Genomic DNA, 20,679 nt, shown 5'->3' on the forward strand with positions numbered 1-20,679 from the left:
ATAAATAAATAAGCCTACCTAGATGATGAGTATGAGAAATAGGATGAAGTGCAGGAAAATGAAGAGAAAAACCTTGTCACAAATCAAAATTAGTTACCTGTTTTAGAAGAAAAAAATAGAAAAATAGAAATAGAAATATGTTTCCAAAAATCAAAAGAAATATCAAAGTTAGAATTCCCCCCAAAATCAAATCAAAAAGGAATACAAAAGCTTGAAAAATCCAAGTATGGAAACCCATGTTAGAAGCAGGAAAGAAAATAAGGATTTCTCTAGTATAAATATCTCGAAGACCTTATTCTCTCATACTTATCATTTTTTGAATTTTCTATTCCATTTTCTTCTACACTACCTCCTAAGCCCCATAACACCTAATAAAGACATCTAGCTCAATTAGGAGTAGGATAGTGTGATAATAAGTAGTAGTTGTGACTTCTTGACCTCGGCTCCTCTGATTGTCATTGAGTATGTGAGGAAATGTGTGCCCACTGCACACTGGAGATAGCAAACTTTAGTGGAAAAATAAGAGAGAAATTGTGTTTCAACACATACCTGTGAGAACCTACTTAAGGACGTTATCCAAAGGATTCAGAAACGGCCCTGCTCGTACATTTCATTATAAGATCACTGCATGCATGCTCATACGTAGATTTTTTGATTATTGTATATATATTAACTTGAATTTTGAAAGAATTAAATCCTTGTTTCCCCAGCTAGTGAGATGTCTAGATACCTGAGATTATTTCAGGAAACAGGCTCTTGTTACTGAGTCGTTGTAGTATAAATGAAGTTTGTGAGTATCTTCTCTAGAAAACTCTCACGAGGCTATAACTCGTCCACTAGGGAATTCCTAGTGGTTCAAGGCCTTGTTGCATATGGTCAATGCAACCGCACTCTGCAAAATGAGATTTAGCTTAAGACAACACATTTTTGACCACTTATCATTTTAATGTCTCTTCTTTGCTTGAGGACAAGCAAAGTGCTGTTTGGGGGTGGTGTGATATGCACCCAAAACTGTAATATTAAACCCCTTGAGACATAGCATTTTGATTGATTATGAGTTTAATAATCATGTAATAATTATATTTTCATACTTTTGCAAGTTTCCGCAGTTAACATGAATATAATGATAAAACATGCATCGAAGTACGGGAATACTAGAATATTTGAAGTTTCCCACCTAAACCCAGTGAAGCCTAACAAAGCCTGACTAGAGCCGAAGTTTCCAAAATAACAAAACCAGTGCAGAACGGGTCCACATATAAAGAAGCAGTAAACTTCCGAAGCTCACATCTGATAAATCTAGATGCCAATGTTGGCTAGTAAACTGCCAGAGCAACCAAGGCGATGAACCCTATGCAAAGACAGAAAATTGTAAAAATGCCAAAATCAGAGCCGCCACTGGACACACTAAGTGGACCCACTCTGCGGGCCCAAAAGGCATGACAAGTCAGCATAGGCAGGTGGCAAGTGATGGTCACAAATTTGTACCACCTTGTAATGGGAAAGACACATACCAATTCAATGTTTGAATTGAATTGGGCTAAAAGACAAACCAAATTAAACAAAGTAAAAACAAAACTTTGATATTCAAAGTTTTGAACGTCTCAATTTGAGAAACGAACAAAACACAATTAATCCTTCTCCAGCCCTCCAGCCTATATATATGAGGGGGGTCTTCAGATATTCGCTTCAAAGATTTTCATGCTTTAGCTTCCGCTTAGCAGTCAATTAGTTTCATTTCAGCACATAAATTTTGTCCCTTTTATTTCAGCAGCTTAATACTGTAAGTCATTTTCTTCTTAATGAAAGTCATTTCTTTTCCAGTTTAATTTCTGTCCTGCATTTATTTATTTAATGTATATAGCCAGTTTAATTATTCTTCCAATGACCATGAGCTAATCCCCCCCCCCCTCAGGGGGAGGGTTATGCTGCTCGTGTGAAAATCCGGATTGACTTTTTAATATTCTAGAATCACTACTTAGGAATTAGATATAGATTAGACATCCGGTCCCAAAATGATTGAGACTATACAAATTTGGAGTGCTGATGCCCCAGAACAATCTCGCGAGAGACGAAAAAATGTTGTAGCGACGACTCTTTTGTGTCCAATGACTCTCCAATTTGTCCAGCTGATGTAGAATCGAGCCAGGAGGTGAAATGATATTCCAGAGATGAAATATTAGTTCAATTTCTTATGCTAGTGCGATGCGACTCAGAGATGTGCGCGTTTCGCTAGGGATCAATACTCGCCATTGTCTCGGGTTTGTCTATGAACTCGAGACGAATTAGAGCTGTAGTGATGTGGTAATATAAACTGTTAAAAAATGATTCTTGCATGAGTATGATTAACCCTCTCCCTGTTTCTCTATCTTGTTTATTTACATCAAAATCACCATTAGTAATTTACATTATTTACATTTCCGTTAAATTAATTAAACCAACTAAAAAAACCTAAAATCCTACTCACTAAAAGTTGTAATTCCAGTTGTGAACCTTGTTGAGCCTTAAGGTTTGGACAATCCCTTACTCGACCTATCCTACCAAACCCACGTGAGTAAGGTAACTTGACTAAACGAACGACTATACGGACTTTGGACTTTGGACTTTGGTCTTCGGACTTCGGACTGTGGACTTCGGACTTAAGTAACTAAAACCAATAACGTACATTTAGCATTTTATCACTCCTCTTTATGTTCTTCAAATTCGGGCTCTTCAAAAAATGGGTCAGTCGCCAATTCCCACTCAATCTCCTTCGAAAAATCTTTTAGATGATCCTTCTTTTCTTGTGTCCTCCTTCGCTTTGCATGAACTACCTCCTAGTCTTCCCCAAAGTTTCTTCAATTACTTAGATAACAATCTTACCATGACTCCTAATCTTTTTCCCTAAATTAAAAAAGAAGTTCCTGACTTTTATGAATATCCAATTTTACAAAATATATTTGACCAACATCGTTTATTGTATACAGATATGGCACCTCGATTGTCAGTGAACCCAAATGTTGGTCACCAATTTCCTGACAAAGGAAAACAGAAAGCTGCTGAAAAAACATTGGTCAAAGCTCCACAAGACAAGCATCCTGTCCCACCCTCAGACATTCAGAGTTCTTCTTCTAAAGATAAGCATTCTACTCCTCCCCAAGATAAATCTCGTGCTTCGTGACAAGATACCCATACTCATTCTAGTTCCAAGAAACGAAAAACTTGGGGGGAGAGTGGGCTTTCTGCAGGACAAACACTCAAATCAATTCCTTCTTCTGATACTAGTGATCTATTCAAGCCTGTTTTCCATTTTTGTGATGGAACCTATGTTCCCTTAACCGCCTCGATGTTTGCTAATAATCCCAGTGAGGATTTAGGTGTGACTCTGTCTACCAATTGCGTTCTTCCAAAAGACAAGATTGTTATGCATGTTGTAACTCCTACGGAGCACTTAACAACCTTTTGTGATTTCATAGAAAAGGTATTTACACTTTTCTTCCTTGATCAGGTATACGTGATTTCATCTCCAATTTCTATCAGCTTATCTATTCTCGTTATTTTTCTAGGCTAAAGTAGCTGCTCTGGCCCAGTTTGACTCTCATTATAATCAAGACTATGATATTGGTCGCTTTAGAAAAACAGTTGAGACTAAACAGCTGGAAAATGATAAACTGAACCAAGAAGTGACTCGCTTGAAAAAAGAAAACAACCAACTGACAAGCGACTTGAAACGGAATGCCGAAGCTGCTGAATAGACTTTACAATAGACATATAGAGATTCTGAAGAAAGAACATGCAGAACATCTGAAGAAAGTTACCGAAGACTTTGCTATCGCAGAAGCAAAGTATAAAGAAGCTTCAGAAGCTACAGATAATGAATTTAACAATGTTGTTGCATCTTTAAACATTCTTGGTAATCGGTTGGAAGCCTTCAGACCATATGTTCCTCATTCTGTTCTTGAAGAACATGGACTTACTGCCGATAATGCCCCTATAAAGGAACTTCCAACTGCAACTCCATCTATTCCTGATGCCGCAACTACAACAACCTCTTGCATTACTACTGATACTTCTCCTCGTATTACTACTGAGTTTGGCGACATAGATGATCTTCTTAATACCCCTCCAGTGTGATCTCTGTACTGTTTGTTGAGCATTTTGTAATATTGCTACTATTTTCTTCTATTTTTGCCAAATCTCCGTTGTTCACCAACTTTTGTAACCTTTTTGCTTATAATATCTTTTATTGCCTATGGAATTTGAATCTATACCACTTTTGCAATATACCACCCACATGTACTGTAAACAGAAATTTCAAGATTATCGGCGATACTTAGACTTATATCACCAGAAAATGAAATTTTCGATACCCTCAACCAAAAAGAGAGTATCGGCAATACTTAGACTTGTATCACCAGAAAATAAAATTTTCGATACCCTCAACCAAAAAGAAGTATCGGCGATACTTAGACTTGTATCACTAGAAAATAAAATTTTCGATACCCTCAACCAAAAAGAGAGTATCGGCGATACTTAGACTTGTATCACCAAAAAATAAAATTTTTGATACCCTCAACCAAAAAGAGAGTATTGGCGATATTTAGACTTATATCACCAGAAAATGAAATTTTTGATATCCTCAACCAAAAAGAAAGTATCGGCGATACTTTGATTTGTATCACCATAAAATGAAATTTTCGATACCCTCAACCAAAAAGAGAGTATCGGCGATACTTAGACTTGTATCACCAGAAAATAAAATTTTCGATGGCCTCAACCAAAAAGAGAGCATCGGCGATACTTTGACTTGTATCACCAGAAAATGAAATTTTCGATACCCTCAACCAAAAAGAGAGTATCGGCGATACTTTGACTTGTATCACTAGAAAATGAAATTTTCAATACCCTCAACCAAAAAGAGAGTATCGGCGATACTTTGACTTGTGCCTTAACCAAAAATAGAGTATCAGTTAATTCCCTGTATTATCTAAAAGAAATCAACACACTGATTCCAAAACCAACATGCATTGAAATGATAACCTATTAAATGAATTACTACTTCCAAAATGTCCCTTGCACAGATAACCATAAGCCTTTCTTGTCCTCTAACTTCTTTTTGATATTATCCATAATAGTCTTATTTGTCACTTCAGCTTGCCCATTCCCCTTAGCATAATAAGGTGTCGATGTGAAGTGTTTGATCTTATATGATTCTAGGAAATCTCGCACCTTGCTTCCAATGAACTGAGGACCATTATCTGATATGATGGCATATGGTAAACCGTATCGACACACCACTCTTTCAAACAAAAAACTGATAATATCTTGTTCTTTGATATGTTGCAAAGTTATAGCCTCTACCCATTTAGTAAAGTAATCAGTCACAGCAAGCATGAACCTTTTCTTGCCTCTCCTAGGCATTAGAGGTCCAACAATGTCCATCCCCCATAAAGCAAACGGCCATGGGTTCTACACACAATGCAATTCCTCGACTGGAACATGAATTGCATGACCATGTTTCTGACACTGAATGCACTTCTTTGCATATCGAAGACAATCCCTTCGCATTTGTGGCCAGTAATATCCTTGCCTTGTTATCTTGTTAGCCAAGGATCTCCCTGTTGAATGATTTCCGCACTCCCCTTCATGCATCTCTGCAATGATTTGATTAGCCTCGACCGTCGATATACATTTCAAATGCAGGTCCCCAGGGTTTTTCCCATATAAGTCATCCTCTATTAGCAGATATCTTTCAGCTCCATATTTTACTCTTCTAGCCTCATTTTTATCCTTGGGTAACTCACCTTTAGACAAAAATAAAATATAACTGCTTAACCATGACGCCCCCAATGTATCTATCTCCATAACCTCAGGATGCTTTATATCAATACTTGGATTCTGCTAAACACCCACTTGTAACATATGTCTCTTTGTATTTTCCAGCATAGCAACAACATATGGCAAAGCATCTGCATGTCGGTTTTCTCCTCAATCGAGGTGCTGAAATTTGATTCTGCTGAAATTTTAGAGCTTCTTTCTAACGAAGTTCAAATAATCAATCATATTGTCGCATTTAGCTGAATACCCTCCATTGATTTGGTTTACCACTAGCTGAGAATCACTGAATACAGATAATTCCTTGACATTTAGCGATGTAGCCATTTCCAATCCTGTAATCAACGCCTCATATTCTGCTTCATTATTGGACGCGTGAAACCCTAAGGTAACTGCTGATTCCAATATCTGATTGTCTAGTGTTATCAAAACCGCTCCGATACCATATCCCTTTTGACCTGATGAGCCATTGACAAAAACTCTCCACCCATTTGTACCAGCCCATAGATCATCCTCATCCATCACATCATCAGGTTCTTTCAACAGTAAACCATTATCTTCTTCAATATCCCAATTTTCATCTTCAGCAGGAAAATTTACTAAAAAATCCGCCAATACTTGGCTCTTCTCTAAAACCCTATTCCGATACTCAACTCCAAATTCATCAATAAGTACTGACCACTTCGCCATTCACTTCGCCATTCTTCTTGACTTGGCTATTTTGGCTAAAGTATATGCTTTAACGGAAGATTTTTCATGACAATGACTGAGTGGGCTTTAAAATACGATTTCAACCTTAGAGTAGAATAAAGAAGAGCTAATGCATATTTCTCTAACATCGAATATCGAGTTTCAACCTCCAGCATGGTTTTGGATTGAAAATAAACAGGTCGCTTTGCCCCATTTTCCAGTTTTACTAATATTGAACTAATAGCAAAATCCGATACTGCTAAATATAAAAATAAAGTATCACCTTCCTCTGGCTTTATCAAAGTTGGCACTTCTTAGAGATACTTCTTTAAATCTGAGAAAGCCCCTTCACATTCTTCCTCCCATATGAACTTTGTATTCTTCTTCAGCAACTTGAATAAGGGTTTGCATCGGTCAGAAGTTCTTGATATGAACCTATTTAAAGCTGCAATTCTTCCTGTCAATTTTTGTATCTGTTTCCTAGTACTCGGAGAAGGCATATGTTGAATAGATCGAATTTGGTCTGAATTCACATCTATACCTCTTTTTGTGACTATGTACCCAAAAATTTCCCTGAACTAACCCCAAAAGTACATTTCTCCGGGTTGAGCTTCATATAAAATTGTCTGAATATCTGAAACACCGTATCGAGGTCCTTAACATGATCTTCTATTTTTTTCGATTTGATTACCATATCATCTATATAGACTTCCATAATCTATTTGATCAAATGCTTAAATATTTTCTCAACCAACCGCTGATACGTTGCTCCAACATTTTTTAGACCAAATGGCATTCGAACAAAACAGTAAAGACCTCCTTCCACAGCGAACACTGTTTTTAACTGATCTAAAACTGCCATGACAACTTGAAAATATCTTGAATGCCCATCGCAAAAACTCAGCAACTCAAAACCTGCTGTTCGATCGACCAATTCATCAATTATGGGCATCAGATAATAATCTTTCGGACACTCTTTGTTAACATCTGTGAAATCCACACAGATCCTAACCTTGCCATTCTTTTTTGGGGCAACAACAATATTTGCCACCCATTCTAAGTTATTGATTTTCTTGATGATTCCACATTCCAACATCTTTTTTATTTCATTTTGCACTGCATCCGCATATATCGGCCGAACCTTCCTATGCTTCTGATGCACAAGAACTGCTCCTTCTCGCATATTCAACTTATGAGAACATATAAAATGGTCAGTACCTAGGAGATCTGCCATCGACCAAGCGAATACATCTTTATTTGTCCTTAAGAAATCTACCAAATCTTGTCTAACCCCCGCATTCAGCTCTGTTTTGATAAAAGTGAAACAACTTTCATTATTTTGACTTATATTGATTTTTTGTACCTCCTCCATTGTTTTGCTTGGAATTATTTCCATCTCTGTCTTCAGCTCTGACGTAAATCTAAAATCCTGCTGATGCTTCATGGTATCGGACTTTAGAGATAAATCTTCTGCTAATTGCTATTTGGTGTCTTCTGAGACGCCCCCAATATCTATTTTTTTCTCTTTCATCATACCTTTCACAGTAACAAAATTGCATTTCTCAAATTCTGACTGAAGTATCTCATGTGGTCCAAAAGCAGTCGGAAATCTGATAACCTGATAAAAAGTATTGGGAACCGCTCTCATAGCATGTATCCATTTTCTTCCCAAAATAGCATTACGATTTGAGTGATGCTTGATGACTATAAACTTAGTCATTATTGTGTGTGGACCTGCCCTTACTGGCAATTTTATTTCTCCAGCTGGTCTAGTTGAAGTTCCATTGAAACCAAACAAATTAAACTGCGGTTCTTTCAAATGCGACTCATCAAATCTGATACCTGTATATGCTTTCCAAAACAGAATATTGACCGAACTTCCACAATCCACCAATACTTTCTGCACATCATAACCAAATATCCATAATGTAATTAACAATGCATTATCATGAGGTAACATCACTTTTGACAGATCATCGGGAACAAACATAATAGCTCCAGGTATGCTTATTGCTACTAATGAAGGGTTCATCGGTATCGGCTCTATGTTCACCTCTAGCACCTCCTTCACTGTTGATATCTTTCGGATTATATCCCTTATAATTTTCTTATGTGGGATAACTCCTTTGTAAATCATATTGATCACTCCTAAAGGCTTATCATTTACCATAGCAGTTACTTCTGGCCGAGCATCTGTTCTGAAGTCGCAGAGCTTCCCATCTCGCATTAATCTATCCACCTCTCTGAGCAATTGTAAACATTTATTGGTTTCATGATTTTTTACCTTATGGAAATTGCAAAAGGTTTATCTGCTATTTCTCTAAGCTTGTGAATCGGATGCTGGAAATAAGGGTCTTTCCCCACCCTCCTTAAGATATCCTCCACTGTCGTATTAATGGTGATATAATTACTAGGATCTAACTCTTCTTTCAGCGATCTTTCAAACCTCTTTTTTTGTGACGGTTGGTTCTCAACATTTGAATAAGAATCTACCGTCTTCCTCTTATCATACTTATTGTAGTTATCCTCTTTAGCAAACTTACTTGACTCCGATACCTGTAATACTGACTGAACCGATGCTGCCATAATTCCCTCCTCAACTTGCACATCTTTTTCAGTTTTATCATACAACTCTCTCAGAGTTTTGATCTCCTTCCGAAGCATATATTTGTGCATGTTAGAACCTAGAATAAGTCCTGTCTGAAACGCCATTACTGCTGTCATTTCCGATTCATTTAAATGCTCCACTAGCTGTGCCTCTGCCTTGAACCGAGATAAGAAAGTTTTTAAAGATTCCTTCTTCCCTTGCTTGAGTTGGAACAAGACTAACACCTGCTTCGGTTTTACTCGTTGATGACCATAATTGGACAAAAACTTCTCTTCAATCTCCCGATAATATGATATCGACCCTTCCGATAGAGAACATAACCACTTCAATGCCTTCCCCTTCAGGCTTGAAGAGAAAGATTTACATAATAATGAATCAAGATAAGTTGTACCTTTGTATATCGAAAACTAATGTCGATATCCGAATAGATGGTCCATCGGATCTGATGTCCCATCATATTGGGTGTACTTCGGAAGTTTGAACTTTGGTGGAATGGGCATCATCTCGACACTATGATGTATCGGATTTCTACTGACATCATCTGCCAGTTTCCTTATCGAAGCATAAGTCTTTTCAAGAAGCTGGTTCTGCATCATTTCCTGTATCATATCTTTGGTGATGGGTTATGGTATCGGCATTTCAAATATCGGCGAAGCTTCTATAGTTCTTTCATGTCTTTCCAATGCTTTTTCCGCAAAATGACTACCTGATTTTAAACTACACTCCTCTTCCTCGTCTCCCTGGACATCCTTGACAACCAAACTCGGACTTCCCTTCTTCATCTCTTGGTTCTCCTTTAGTAATATCGCATTTTGTTGTTCCACTTCCCTCAACCTTTTCAAGATTTCTTGAAGTGAAGTGTCACCTTCCATGTTCTCCTCGTGGTATCGCCGACTTACGGAAGCTCTTGTATTTCTTGTGTTGCGATTGATTATCATTATCCACTCGTTTGCTGTTTGTTTTCTTCCTTGGGGCCATTATGATTCAAGGCTCACTGTATTACTCAACTGCTTTCACTCTTCTGTTACTCAAACGCAGAACAAAACTATGGATTCTAAATCGAAGAAGAAGAAAACGTCAAATTTTCTTGTTCTCGATGCACAGACGGTGCCAATGTGATGTCCAAGAACACTTTTTCTCAAATGTTCTAAGATCACACAACTTTAGTAATGAACTGAATGAAGAATGAATGAAGAAGATGAAATGAACCAAACTTTTTATTGATTGGCGATAGAATTTACAACCTCTCTCTCTCTTTCTCTCTCCTATTTCTAATGATTTTTCTGACAATAAACTAATGAATCCTTTTCTCTTGCTCTTCCCGTCTTTATATGGTATCCTGATTTGGCTTTGACCCAGTCAATCTCTGACACGTGTCCCTTGTCTTTCTCTCTCCCTCTTCCCGCTCAAATACATGCAAATGTTTGAAAACAACCACAAAATATACCGAGACATTGACCCTTATGCCAATGTTTCGAGTTTTGAAATATCAGTTAGAATATCTCAAGGCACCATATTTCCCACTACAATTATGTGTTTTTTTTTCATTTTTTTTTGTAGGTGTTTTTTGTAGGTGTTTTCATTAAGGGAAATGTTTCCTGTTTTCTGCCGATATTAATGTGGCCATTGATTTTTGTTTTGATTCAGGGACCCAAAGCCACCATTTGGGTCGCTTTCAGGGCCGGCACTGGCTAATACAGATGGTTCTTCAAGGGGAAATCTGGAATCAACTGGGTGGGGAGTTCTTTACAGAAACAGTGATGGTGAAACACTCGGTGTTTATATTGGAGGAGGCTTGGGAATCGAAACATGCTTTTGTGGCTGTGTCAAGCTATTGTTCACTGCATAGACAAGGCAGTACATATGAGATGGACAAGGTTATGGATCGAGTCGGTCTCTGTGGCTGCTGTGAAGGCTTTTCAAGTGGATCACGTCCATTGGAAGGTGAGAGCATTGTGGAACAAAGTTAAAAACCAAATGCAGTGGCTTATGATCACTTCCAATTGGAGAGATGAGGCAAACTTCGGGGCCGATGGTTGTGCAAGGCAGGGAGTTCTTCGGGGCAATGGAGTTAAGGAATGGTGGCCCTCAACGCCACAGTTCCTAAAAAGAATTGAACATCAAGAGCTAACCCACTATAGATTTATTCCATGATGTTTTTAGACTGGTGTATGCTCTTTGTACTCCTAGCATCTATATGTAAATTTCCTTTTTTCCTTGTAACTCTATTCTTTTGGCAATACAGTTACCTTCAAGCAAAAAAAAAATGTTTGATCCGCGGCAAAATTAACCTACCGGCCTCCAAGTGTTTAATGAAGCAATATTCAGTTTCTGAAGGCAAGTCTTCCACCTGTTGCTGAGTTGCCATGGTAGCTATGTATATGGTGCATGAGCAATGACAGTTGCTACTGAGTCCGACTCCACCCAAATTCTAAGCCATCCCCTGGATATAGCTTCTTCTACATCACTTTCCACAGAAATCCTTTCATGATATATAATATATGACAAAGTGAAGACTAAAATGAATTTAAGAAGTATCACCCTGATCTAGTGAAGATGTTCCAATCCCAAGAACGACAGATATTAATGAATTGAAGAATTGAATTCTTGCTTTTGTCTCAATAACGTACGAGATGATGTGCAGTTATAAGGTTATACATACGCCATGTATTTGCGAGAAAGCCAGGCTAATTAGTTCCCCGCTCCAATCCACCAGTCCACTGGTTAATTTCTTCACTGAGGTGCTTGCCCGCCTCTCCTTGCGCAAGCATCAACTCCAAAATTGGCTTCCCTCCATGTACGAAGTGAACATATATAATCCATTCCAACTGGTCCTTCAAGCTACGCGATTAAGCAATCACTGTACGTTGAAAGAGTTCTATCCAGCGACCATTGCCATGCATTCTGCCTCGTAGCTGGCCTGTAGCGATTCCTAAACTAGCAAAATATGTTCCCATGCCACGACAGCACTAGCATTGTATGTGTGTTGTAAACAGAACACCAGATTGGCTGTACCTGGGTACCTCGAGAGGCACCATACCGTAACTGTTCATTTGACTCTGTTCGTTGGATAGAATCAATAACAAATTTTTAAAAAAAAAAAAAAAATTACTGCTGCAACATAAGTCACAAAATTTAGTAAGAAATTTTCTTTTGATAAAGATAAAGATGTAATTAAAGAAAAGGAATAAGAAATCATCAATAAGAAAGACTGGAAACCTGATATAGCAAGAAATTTCCTTTTGATAAAGATATAGTAAGAAATTTACTGTTGTACCAAATAAGACACAGGTGACAAATTAGTAGGAAAAGCTTGTCTAAGACAAAGGGCAAGGAGTGGAAAGAAATATTGCATGTAGGTTTTCTCGCTGTCTTTATAAACCCCTGAGAGAATCAAGTGAGACCACAACTCATTTCTTTTCTGTTGTCTCTCTCTCTCTCTCACTCTGTTATTGTGTATATCTCTGTCGATCTGTCTGTGTTAGTTAAGATGGCTACTGAATTGTCAGATGAAGAGGTAGTACTCCTGGAAAATATCGCGCCTAATTCTCCACCTGTTCTTCTTTCTCGTTCTACTGTGGAGCAGGCTGAAGTAGTACCCCAGGACCAACAACTACCTAAAGAAGCAGGAAAACTCGAAAAAGGTATCAGTTAAGCCTTTGATTGTCTTCACTTCTGGCTAGGTGTACTTTGATCTAATTTTCTATACCTGTTCTTCATTTCTGACCAGAAAAGAACCTTGTAGAGGATTATGACAATGAGGAGACGGACAGTGACGAAGTTAAAGATGCTCGGTAATTTTTTTTTTTTTGCTAATTGTATTAGATTGCAAAGAAAAAACAGTATACATTTTGTGAGGGCCCTGGGTAGACCATCCAACATACATTTCCGAAATTTTTAAGAAATAAATCTGAAATAAGTAGAGTGTTGATTCTCTACCCTATAAACAAAATTAGGTCTATAGATCAAGGTTTTGAATATAATCAAGGTAGTTATCCTGGGCTTTCTCTTTTGCTCTTCTAACCTTCTTTAAAGTTTGAAAGTAGCGTTGTTTGGTTATCGAACTGTTTTAAATATAAATTGTTATGGGGGTCGTCGCAAGTATAACAGTACCACATCTGATGTTCATAAAACTTTAGCTCCTTCTCATCTGATTTCTCTATTAAGATTTGTGAATGCATGAGAAGCTTGTAAGCCAAAAATTTCTCAAAAGTTAAGTTGTTTTTGGTCAATAATCATATTAAAATCCATAAAATCAAATAACAACATTAAAAAAAAATGTGCTTTCAGGATTTTCCCGATTGGAATAGATTTAGGCATTTAACCCTTTTTGACTACCTCGGGAAACTTTGCAAAGAAAATACGCATTTTCATTTCTAAAATCTTAATTTCCAATGAAGTTTTTTTCAAAAAGGCATGATTATATTGGTACTATGCGCGATTGCACAGGGAAAAAACTTATGGCCTGTTAATGTTACTTTGGGTATTATTTTTTTTTTTTGAAGAAGTTAGAGGTTAGGCAGATCGACCTCAACCTGTATTGATCGATCAATTCCTTGAATACAAAGTTCCAATCCTATCCAACTCTACTAGAGAATCTAATCTGCTATCTAGAGGAGGAAGGTAATACAGTCATCTCGTGACTCACAAATCTTTGACAAGTAGTCTGCCACCTGATTACTTTCTCTAAGGATGCAGTGAAGTAGTCACAGTATGTACCATGGAGCTATTTCTAAACCATTGAAAATTTTACTGCTCTAAGTGAATCTGATCTAACTGCAAGTCTTCTATAACCTTGATCAATGGCTGCCCTTAGACCTTAAGCAATAGCTCTCAATTCCTGACTAATAACTGAGTTACTTGGAGAGGAGCCAGTGTACACTAACTCGAACTCCACATTACTTTGGGCAGTAGTTAGGTCAGAGTAACAAGTGATTAATTAACACGAGAAAATAGTTCTCAATTGTCTTTCGTAGGGAAATTTTGCTAGAGAGGTATCTAAATAATATATTCTAGTAAAGGTTCAAAAATAAAATCTTCCAGTAGAAAAACTTCAATTCCTACACCTTTTTCTTTTCTTTCCATTTTTTTCGAAAGCTCCTAAAACATTTTCATTATGATTTTGGATAGTATGGTATGAAGGCCACGAAGGCCATCGTAATTACTGATAACTTAATCAAATCACAATTTGTTTTGTGTCTTACTTATTTTGATAGAATATGAGAAACAAAGAGGTAAGGTGTTGTCTTAGGGCCTGTTCGAATGTTCGATTCACTATTTTCGGACAGAATATTTTGATTTTCCTGGAAAAATTCTTTTTCTCGTGTTTGATTCATTAAATTGGGTAGGAAATTTATATCTCAAAAAAAAAAATATTTTTCCAACATCAATTCTTTAGAAGACATTTTCCTACTCCTCCCCTTGGAAAATTTTCTGGATGAAAACTGAAAAGTATTTGCCCTCGTTAATTTAATAACTTGTTTTTCCATTAACAAAACAAATTAAATAAAGTACGATAGTGTCAATCTAATATTTTCCCATGGCAAGTCTTGTTGGCGTCAAATACCAAGAATTGAAGGAAGAATTTCAACTTTTCTTATATATGACCAAAACAATATTTCTTCGGTAAATTTTCATAATAAAATTTTCTATGAGAAAATGAATATTTTCTTGAGAATATATTCCGAGCAATCAAACATTGCCGGCTTTAATGGTAATAGTATCGGCTTCCTGCCTTTCGGATTGTACATGATTTTAACATAGTGTTTGTTTTTCTCCCACTTCATTTGTTCTTTTTGCAGAGATTCGTTGCTTTCACTCGCTATACTCAATCCGAAAGCAGTATTAACGTCGTCAAGAGACGAATCATTTGAAAAAACAAAGTCTCCCACTAACCAGCACCAGCATAGCAATAGAGTTAGTGATGGAAGTGTAAAAGCATGCAAACCTCCCTTGTCGTCAGGAAAGCGTGGTCGACCACCTACGTTGGTTCAAGATCGTATGGTGGTTCTTGCGCTGTCAGCGAAGGCCACACAAGCACAATTTTTGAGGACTAGGGGCCGACGACTAGGTTCAACAAAGAAGCAATATGCGACAGCTGCTTCATCGAATACATCTTCACATGTTATCACTATTGAACCGGGAGAGGAAGTTTTATCAAAAGTAGTGGAATATCTGCATCATCACTGTAGCCGGAAAGCATACATTGTATCGGGAACTGGAGCCGTGTCAATTGCAACATTTTTTGACTCAACAACTGGTGGAACCACTACTTACGAGGGATATTTTCACATCATATCACTTAGGGGTTCGTTTCTTCTCCATGAGAGTGGAGAGCTCAGAAAAACAAGTGGATTGAATATCACATTAGCTGGACTTGATGATCGCAGTTTCAGTGGTTGTGTGTCCGGAGATCTTATAGCTGCATCGCCTGTCCAAGTCTCGCTTTCATGTTACAGTCACGAAGAACAGATTAACACGACGAGCCATTTAGAGCCTTCTTCTTCACCAAAAACAATTGGCCTAGATAGTAAAGTCGTGGGGACCGAGATTGCCCTACTTTTAGGAGCGACCATTGTTGAACAGGCTAGCGGCACACGACATCACCAAACTTAAGCATCAGCGCACACAAAAATAACATTGCACTACAAGATATGCCATAAGATAGATGTACTTGTTGCATCCTCTACAAGATACAAGGCCATGACTTCATTTGTTGCTTCTTCAGCCCGAGTATAGAACTCATTTTGTTTCATTCAACATTTATTTTGTATCGACCGATCAAATCACTTTATGTAGTTGTGTGTTTTTTTTTAATAGATTTGAGGTTATGGCCGACCTCTACCTGCATTAAAATCTTAGATATACTTTTACTTTTCCTTGCCTAACCTCTTCTACAATATTCATCAATTAATGAATGACTAAGAGAAGGAACAAAATATGAGATTACATGATCATTTTCTAGGGAACCTAGCCGATCATTTTGTAGCTATGTTAGCTTAGTGCAAAACCTCAGTGTTACAACTGACTTAATCAGGGCAGAGAGATTGGGCATGAATAATATTGTTGTCTATTTTAGGGGTTCTTTACTTTTTGATTGGCCCATGTGTTAATATAAAATGGTATTTAAGTAATGCATGACCCATTGCACCCCTTAATTATTGGATATTAAGTTTTGGCTCAGACTGACTGTTACTTCCCATTATCCAAAGTGTTTTAATGGCACAAATGCCCCTCACACGCTTGGTGGATGGAAATCTATATATATATATATATATATATATATTATTATTATTATTATTATTATTTTGACAAACCTGTTTTAAATGAGATCAGTAACTCGATCTTTGTTGCTGGCAGGGATTCATGCAAGCCCCATACTTCTGGTATTATCACCCAAAAATTTTACCGACTTTGCTAGTCAGCACCTTTGGGTTGGAGCTTGGACTACTTTCTTTATATTATCATATTATTAAGTGGGTTAAATTCCATTAACCATATTGTTAGGGGAGCCAAAATGTAATTATTACCATATTATGAGGCAGGCAAAAACCTAAAACCTCTAAATAGTAATTAATGTTACTTGTGCTAGGAAAGGTGCCATGTTGAACAACATAGAGTGCCAATGGTAGAGAAGTAGGCTCACAATCCTAACAAGACTATATAATATCAAGATTACACATATATTATAGATTCTCATGAAACAACATATTAAACTTTAAAATTGAGCTAATTAACAAGGAAACAAGGTGCATTGGAGGGCTCGGGCAGCATGGTTATCACTTAAGTCGAGAGCCATTTGGATCAATGTCACTGCAGCATGGAGAGAAGCAAATGTAAAGGCAGAAAAGTGTGTTAGTTAGACATGACACGAATTTGGACAATGGAGTGAGTGTGGTGGGATGCAAGCTAGTCAAGATTTCTGGCCAACATCGAAAATCAACATATATAGCACCTATTTCCGTTTTGTTAACTAATGCACAAGGCTAGCCTGTTGGCACTACTACATAAAAGCTCATATACCAAATACTGTTATATATGGGTGTGCGATTAGTAAAACCCTTTAACCATGGTTTTTGTTTTAAAACCATGGTAGCGACCACCATCGTGACAAATACTTCTAATAAAACCGTGGTTAATAGTATCTCTTATATACCACGGTTATTGAAAATACCGTGGTATTATGATTTCTAAAACCGTGGTTAATAGCCTTTGTGCTTTGCTATATTTGGTGGGAACCGTGGGAAATAATAACAATAATTACCATGGTTCTTGAAAAACCGTGGTTTATACATTTTTTTTAAAAAAAAGAAAACAAAAACATTTCCTGTTTTAATTTCACTATATTAATACATAATTATTTGCAAACAACCTGTCCATCACAAATAGCCATGTCATACAACATTCCACACTGAATTTATCAAACATTGCCAATTATAAACAAAACATATTACAACTTGCAAAAAAAAATAGACATCCAACAACCGGCAATGCATTGCTAATTACTGTTTCTGAATTAATAAAGAATAACGAAAGAATTGAACCAACCAAATCTACTTGTTCTATCAAAAGAGAGATCTACTAGTTCCATCTAAATTAAACATCAAAAGAATAATATATTTATTCCATCTATACATCAAAAAGACTTTGACAACATAAGATCCTTCGTGGCGAAGCCTTACAATACCTTGTAATCTCTCATATGATTGAGATGTCTCCTTAAGTCCTTAACACATTGTAGCTTCTTGTCCAAGTCCTTGATTTTAAGTAGAAGGGTAGAAGTTTCCACACCATAATTTCTCAATTTTGACTTCGCTGCATGCAAAAAGAATAAAAAATTTCATACTTAACACGGAGGAGAGAGATGCCATAGTTAATGATAAAAAAGGCTCACCCTTCAACTCTAAACTCAAAGTTGTCAGACGCTGGTAAGCATATATATATTCTCATAACACCTCAAGTATTCTGTTTTATTCATTTCACTTGCTTCCAGTTGCTTGTTAAGCAATCCCATTTGATCTGCAATTGACCACTATATTTGACCATCTTGTCCTGTATTACAATGAAAGAATTATGTACAAAAGAAAAAAATATATAAATCCCTATAACTTCACCAAGAATATTCTCCTCTGAGTTAGCATTCTCGTCCCAAAAACGTGCAAAGTCTAATCACCCTATAAAGTAGTTGTGAATTAAAAATAGATAAAAAGTACAAGTAAAATAGTTTAGAAATTGTATAACTAACCACTTATGATACCTTGTTAAATAATTGGTTCCTTAAGCTTCTTGAAGTATGGTTGGTTGCTCGTATAATCTTCTGAGATCACCATTGTTACATGTTGGTGAAGAAGCATCCTGTTAAGTGAAAAATAAATGAATAAGAAATAAAAACAATCAAAACAGTATATAAAAACAAGAAGCTCTCATTCCTTTTATCAATCTTAAATGTAGACAAGGTTGTATTTATGATTGAAATAACTAGAATTAAAGTTACACTAACACACTTTAGGAATGACATAATTTCCAATCCTCCGTCATTAAAATACGGAGTTAAAAGTACTTCTAAAACAGTGTAAGTCATCTTGCATGTCCATAAGTTAATTAGAATTCAGTTATCATCCAATAAGGAGTTCGCATGAAGCCAATCAAATATTCTCACATATATATATATATATATACATATATATATGACATCAAACAAATTAACTTTATATATATTTAAAATTTCAGCTGAATCACTATCCGATATGAGTCAACTATAAACTAACTTAGATACTAGGAACAAAATAATACTAACAAGAGGAGAATACAAATCAATTCAAAAGCATTATCCAATAGGTCGAGCATAACAAAAGTTGGTTGAACAAGGAGTACTACGTAGTATAGTTTGAAGGCTCCTCCTTGCAAAAGAAGCCTTAGCAACCACAATCCTTGCTTCACTTTTCCTAGTAAAGGCCTAAGCAAATACAATTCATGCTACTAGAAAAAGAAGCCTAAGGAACCAAGACTCTTGCTGCACTTCTTGATTATATCCAACAATAAATTCAAACCCTAGACAACATGAAAACAAAGTGATAAAAACCTTGCAAGAAATCGCACTTCAACTCATCATAAAACAAGTCCATAAGTTGTAAGCAAAAGTAATAGCACTTCAACTCATGCAAAAGTGCATATATGAGACATGCTATAAGGTCAGAAAAAAAGTAAGACTAGTATCATAATAGATAACAAAAGAAAAAACTGTTTGCATAAGATAATAAACTGACCTTTGTTCCTCAATTCCAGAATAAATGCAACCTTATGGTGTGTTAATTGCGCATACTTCATTAGATGACCTTGTCGTAGCCACAAGATGCGCCTGAAAAACAATTCCTCATGTGGTTGAATTGCACCCCAGTAACCATCCACTGGAGAGTTTAATTTAAGTCATAAAGATGAGTAAATCTCGGTCAAATGTTGCTACTACCTGCAGGGGCGGACCTACATGAGGGCCAGGTAGGGTTAAACTTTAAAGGCCCAACTGGCCAAGCCACCATTTCAACTTTACATTGAATTTTTCTTGAGACAAAACAGTGAAGCACCCTATGATATTTCACTCATAGATTATTAGATTTACCAACTAAATCAGAGTGTCACATAATCACTAATTGAATTAGTTCATCTCTTCAAATAAAATTCCCACACACACACACAAGAATCTTACTTACCATACACAAAATCGATTAGTATACTAAACTCAGTTGCAACCGAACTTGAAGCAAGAACAACGTTCTTGCACTCATTGGAACCATAGTGCTAGTGGGAAAAGCAAAACATTTGCACACCTTGGGTGTGACCTTGACATGTCCAAACAAAGTATTGTCCTTAATAGCTTCAATGACAAGTGCACCTTGGTGGAACCAACATTTATTGGCCTAAAATGTGACTGTTTTCAAATGTAAACATGTGTAAACATGTTTCCATTTGTCTTCCTAGAAAAAGTTCAAGTACTTCGAGTACCAACACAGAAGTCTAAAAAGAGATAAAAGAAACTGAAAACAAAAAGTAAAACATACCAAAGGAAGCAGGCTTTTTCCAATACCAATAGAAGTTCAACCATGACCTGAAAAAAACAATGATTGACTACATGCTATATAGTGCATAAACTTTATAACAATTCCAACCTGTAATTCTTGTTGAAGGAGTATAGATGTATCACACCTTGGTCATAAATTGCATAGCCTTATGTGCTAGATTGCCAATTTTCCAAGTTAAGTCTACTTAAATGTAATCAAAGCTCTAGCCTGTTGTGCTATTTTGAGAACAAATTATGAAGGCCCAGATGAATTACAAACTTTTACAAATAATAAACTAAATAAAAGACAAAAAAATAAAGGATGGAGCAATAAGGGAAACATAAAAAGAAGCTACAAATTTTCAGATTAAACCAACAAAGAAAATAAGTTGCACTAGAGGTATCTGAAACCTAGGACAAATGTTCTTGCAACCCACAAAACATCCATGAAACCGATGGACCACTGTGCAAACATAACTTTTTTAGTTGTCAACCAAAAGATCGGGTCACATAT

General features: G+C 36.6%; 1 protein-coding gene across 1 annotated transcript; it reads right to left on the reverse strand.

Moving 5' to 3' along the window:
• Positions 1-6,003: 6,003 nt before the first annotated feature.
• LOC147476463 (uncharacterized) lies at positions 6,004-6,504 on the reverse strand. The gene has a single exon (XM_086585741.1). The coding sequence runs from the start codon at positions 6,502-6,504 to the stop codon at positions 6,004-6,006; it is 501 nt and encodes a 166-aa protein (XP_086441867.1).
• Between the last annotated feature and the right edge of the window lie 14,175 nt (positions 6,505-20,679).

This window comes from Coptis chinensis, chromosome 9 (assembly GCF_015680905.1).
Source record: "Coptis chinensis isolate HL-2020 chromosome 9, ASM1568090v1, whole genome shotgun sequence".
NCBI classification, from domain to species: domain Eukaryota; kingdom Viridiplantae; phylum Streptophyta; class Magnoliopsida; order Ranunculales; family Ranunculaceae; genus Coptis; species Coptis chinensis.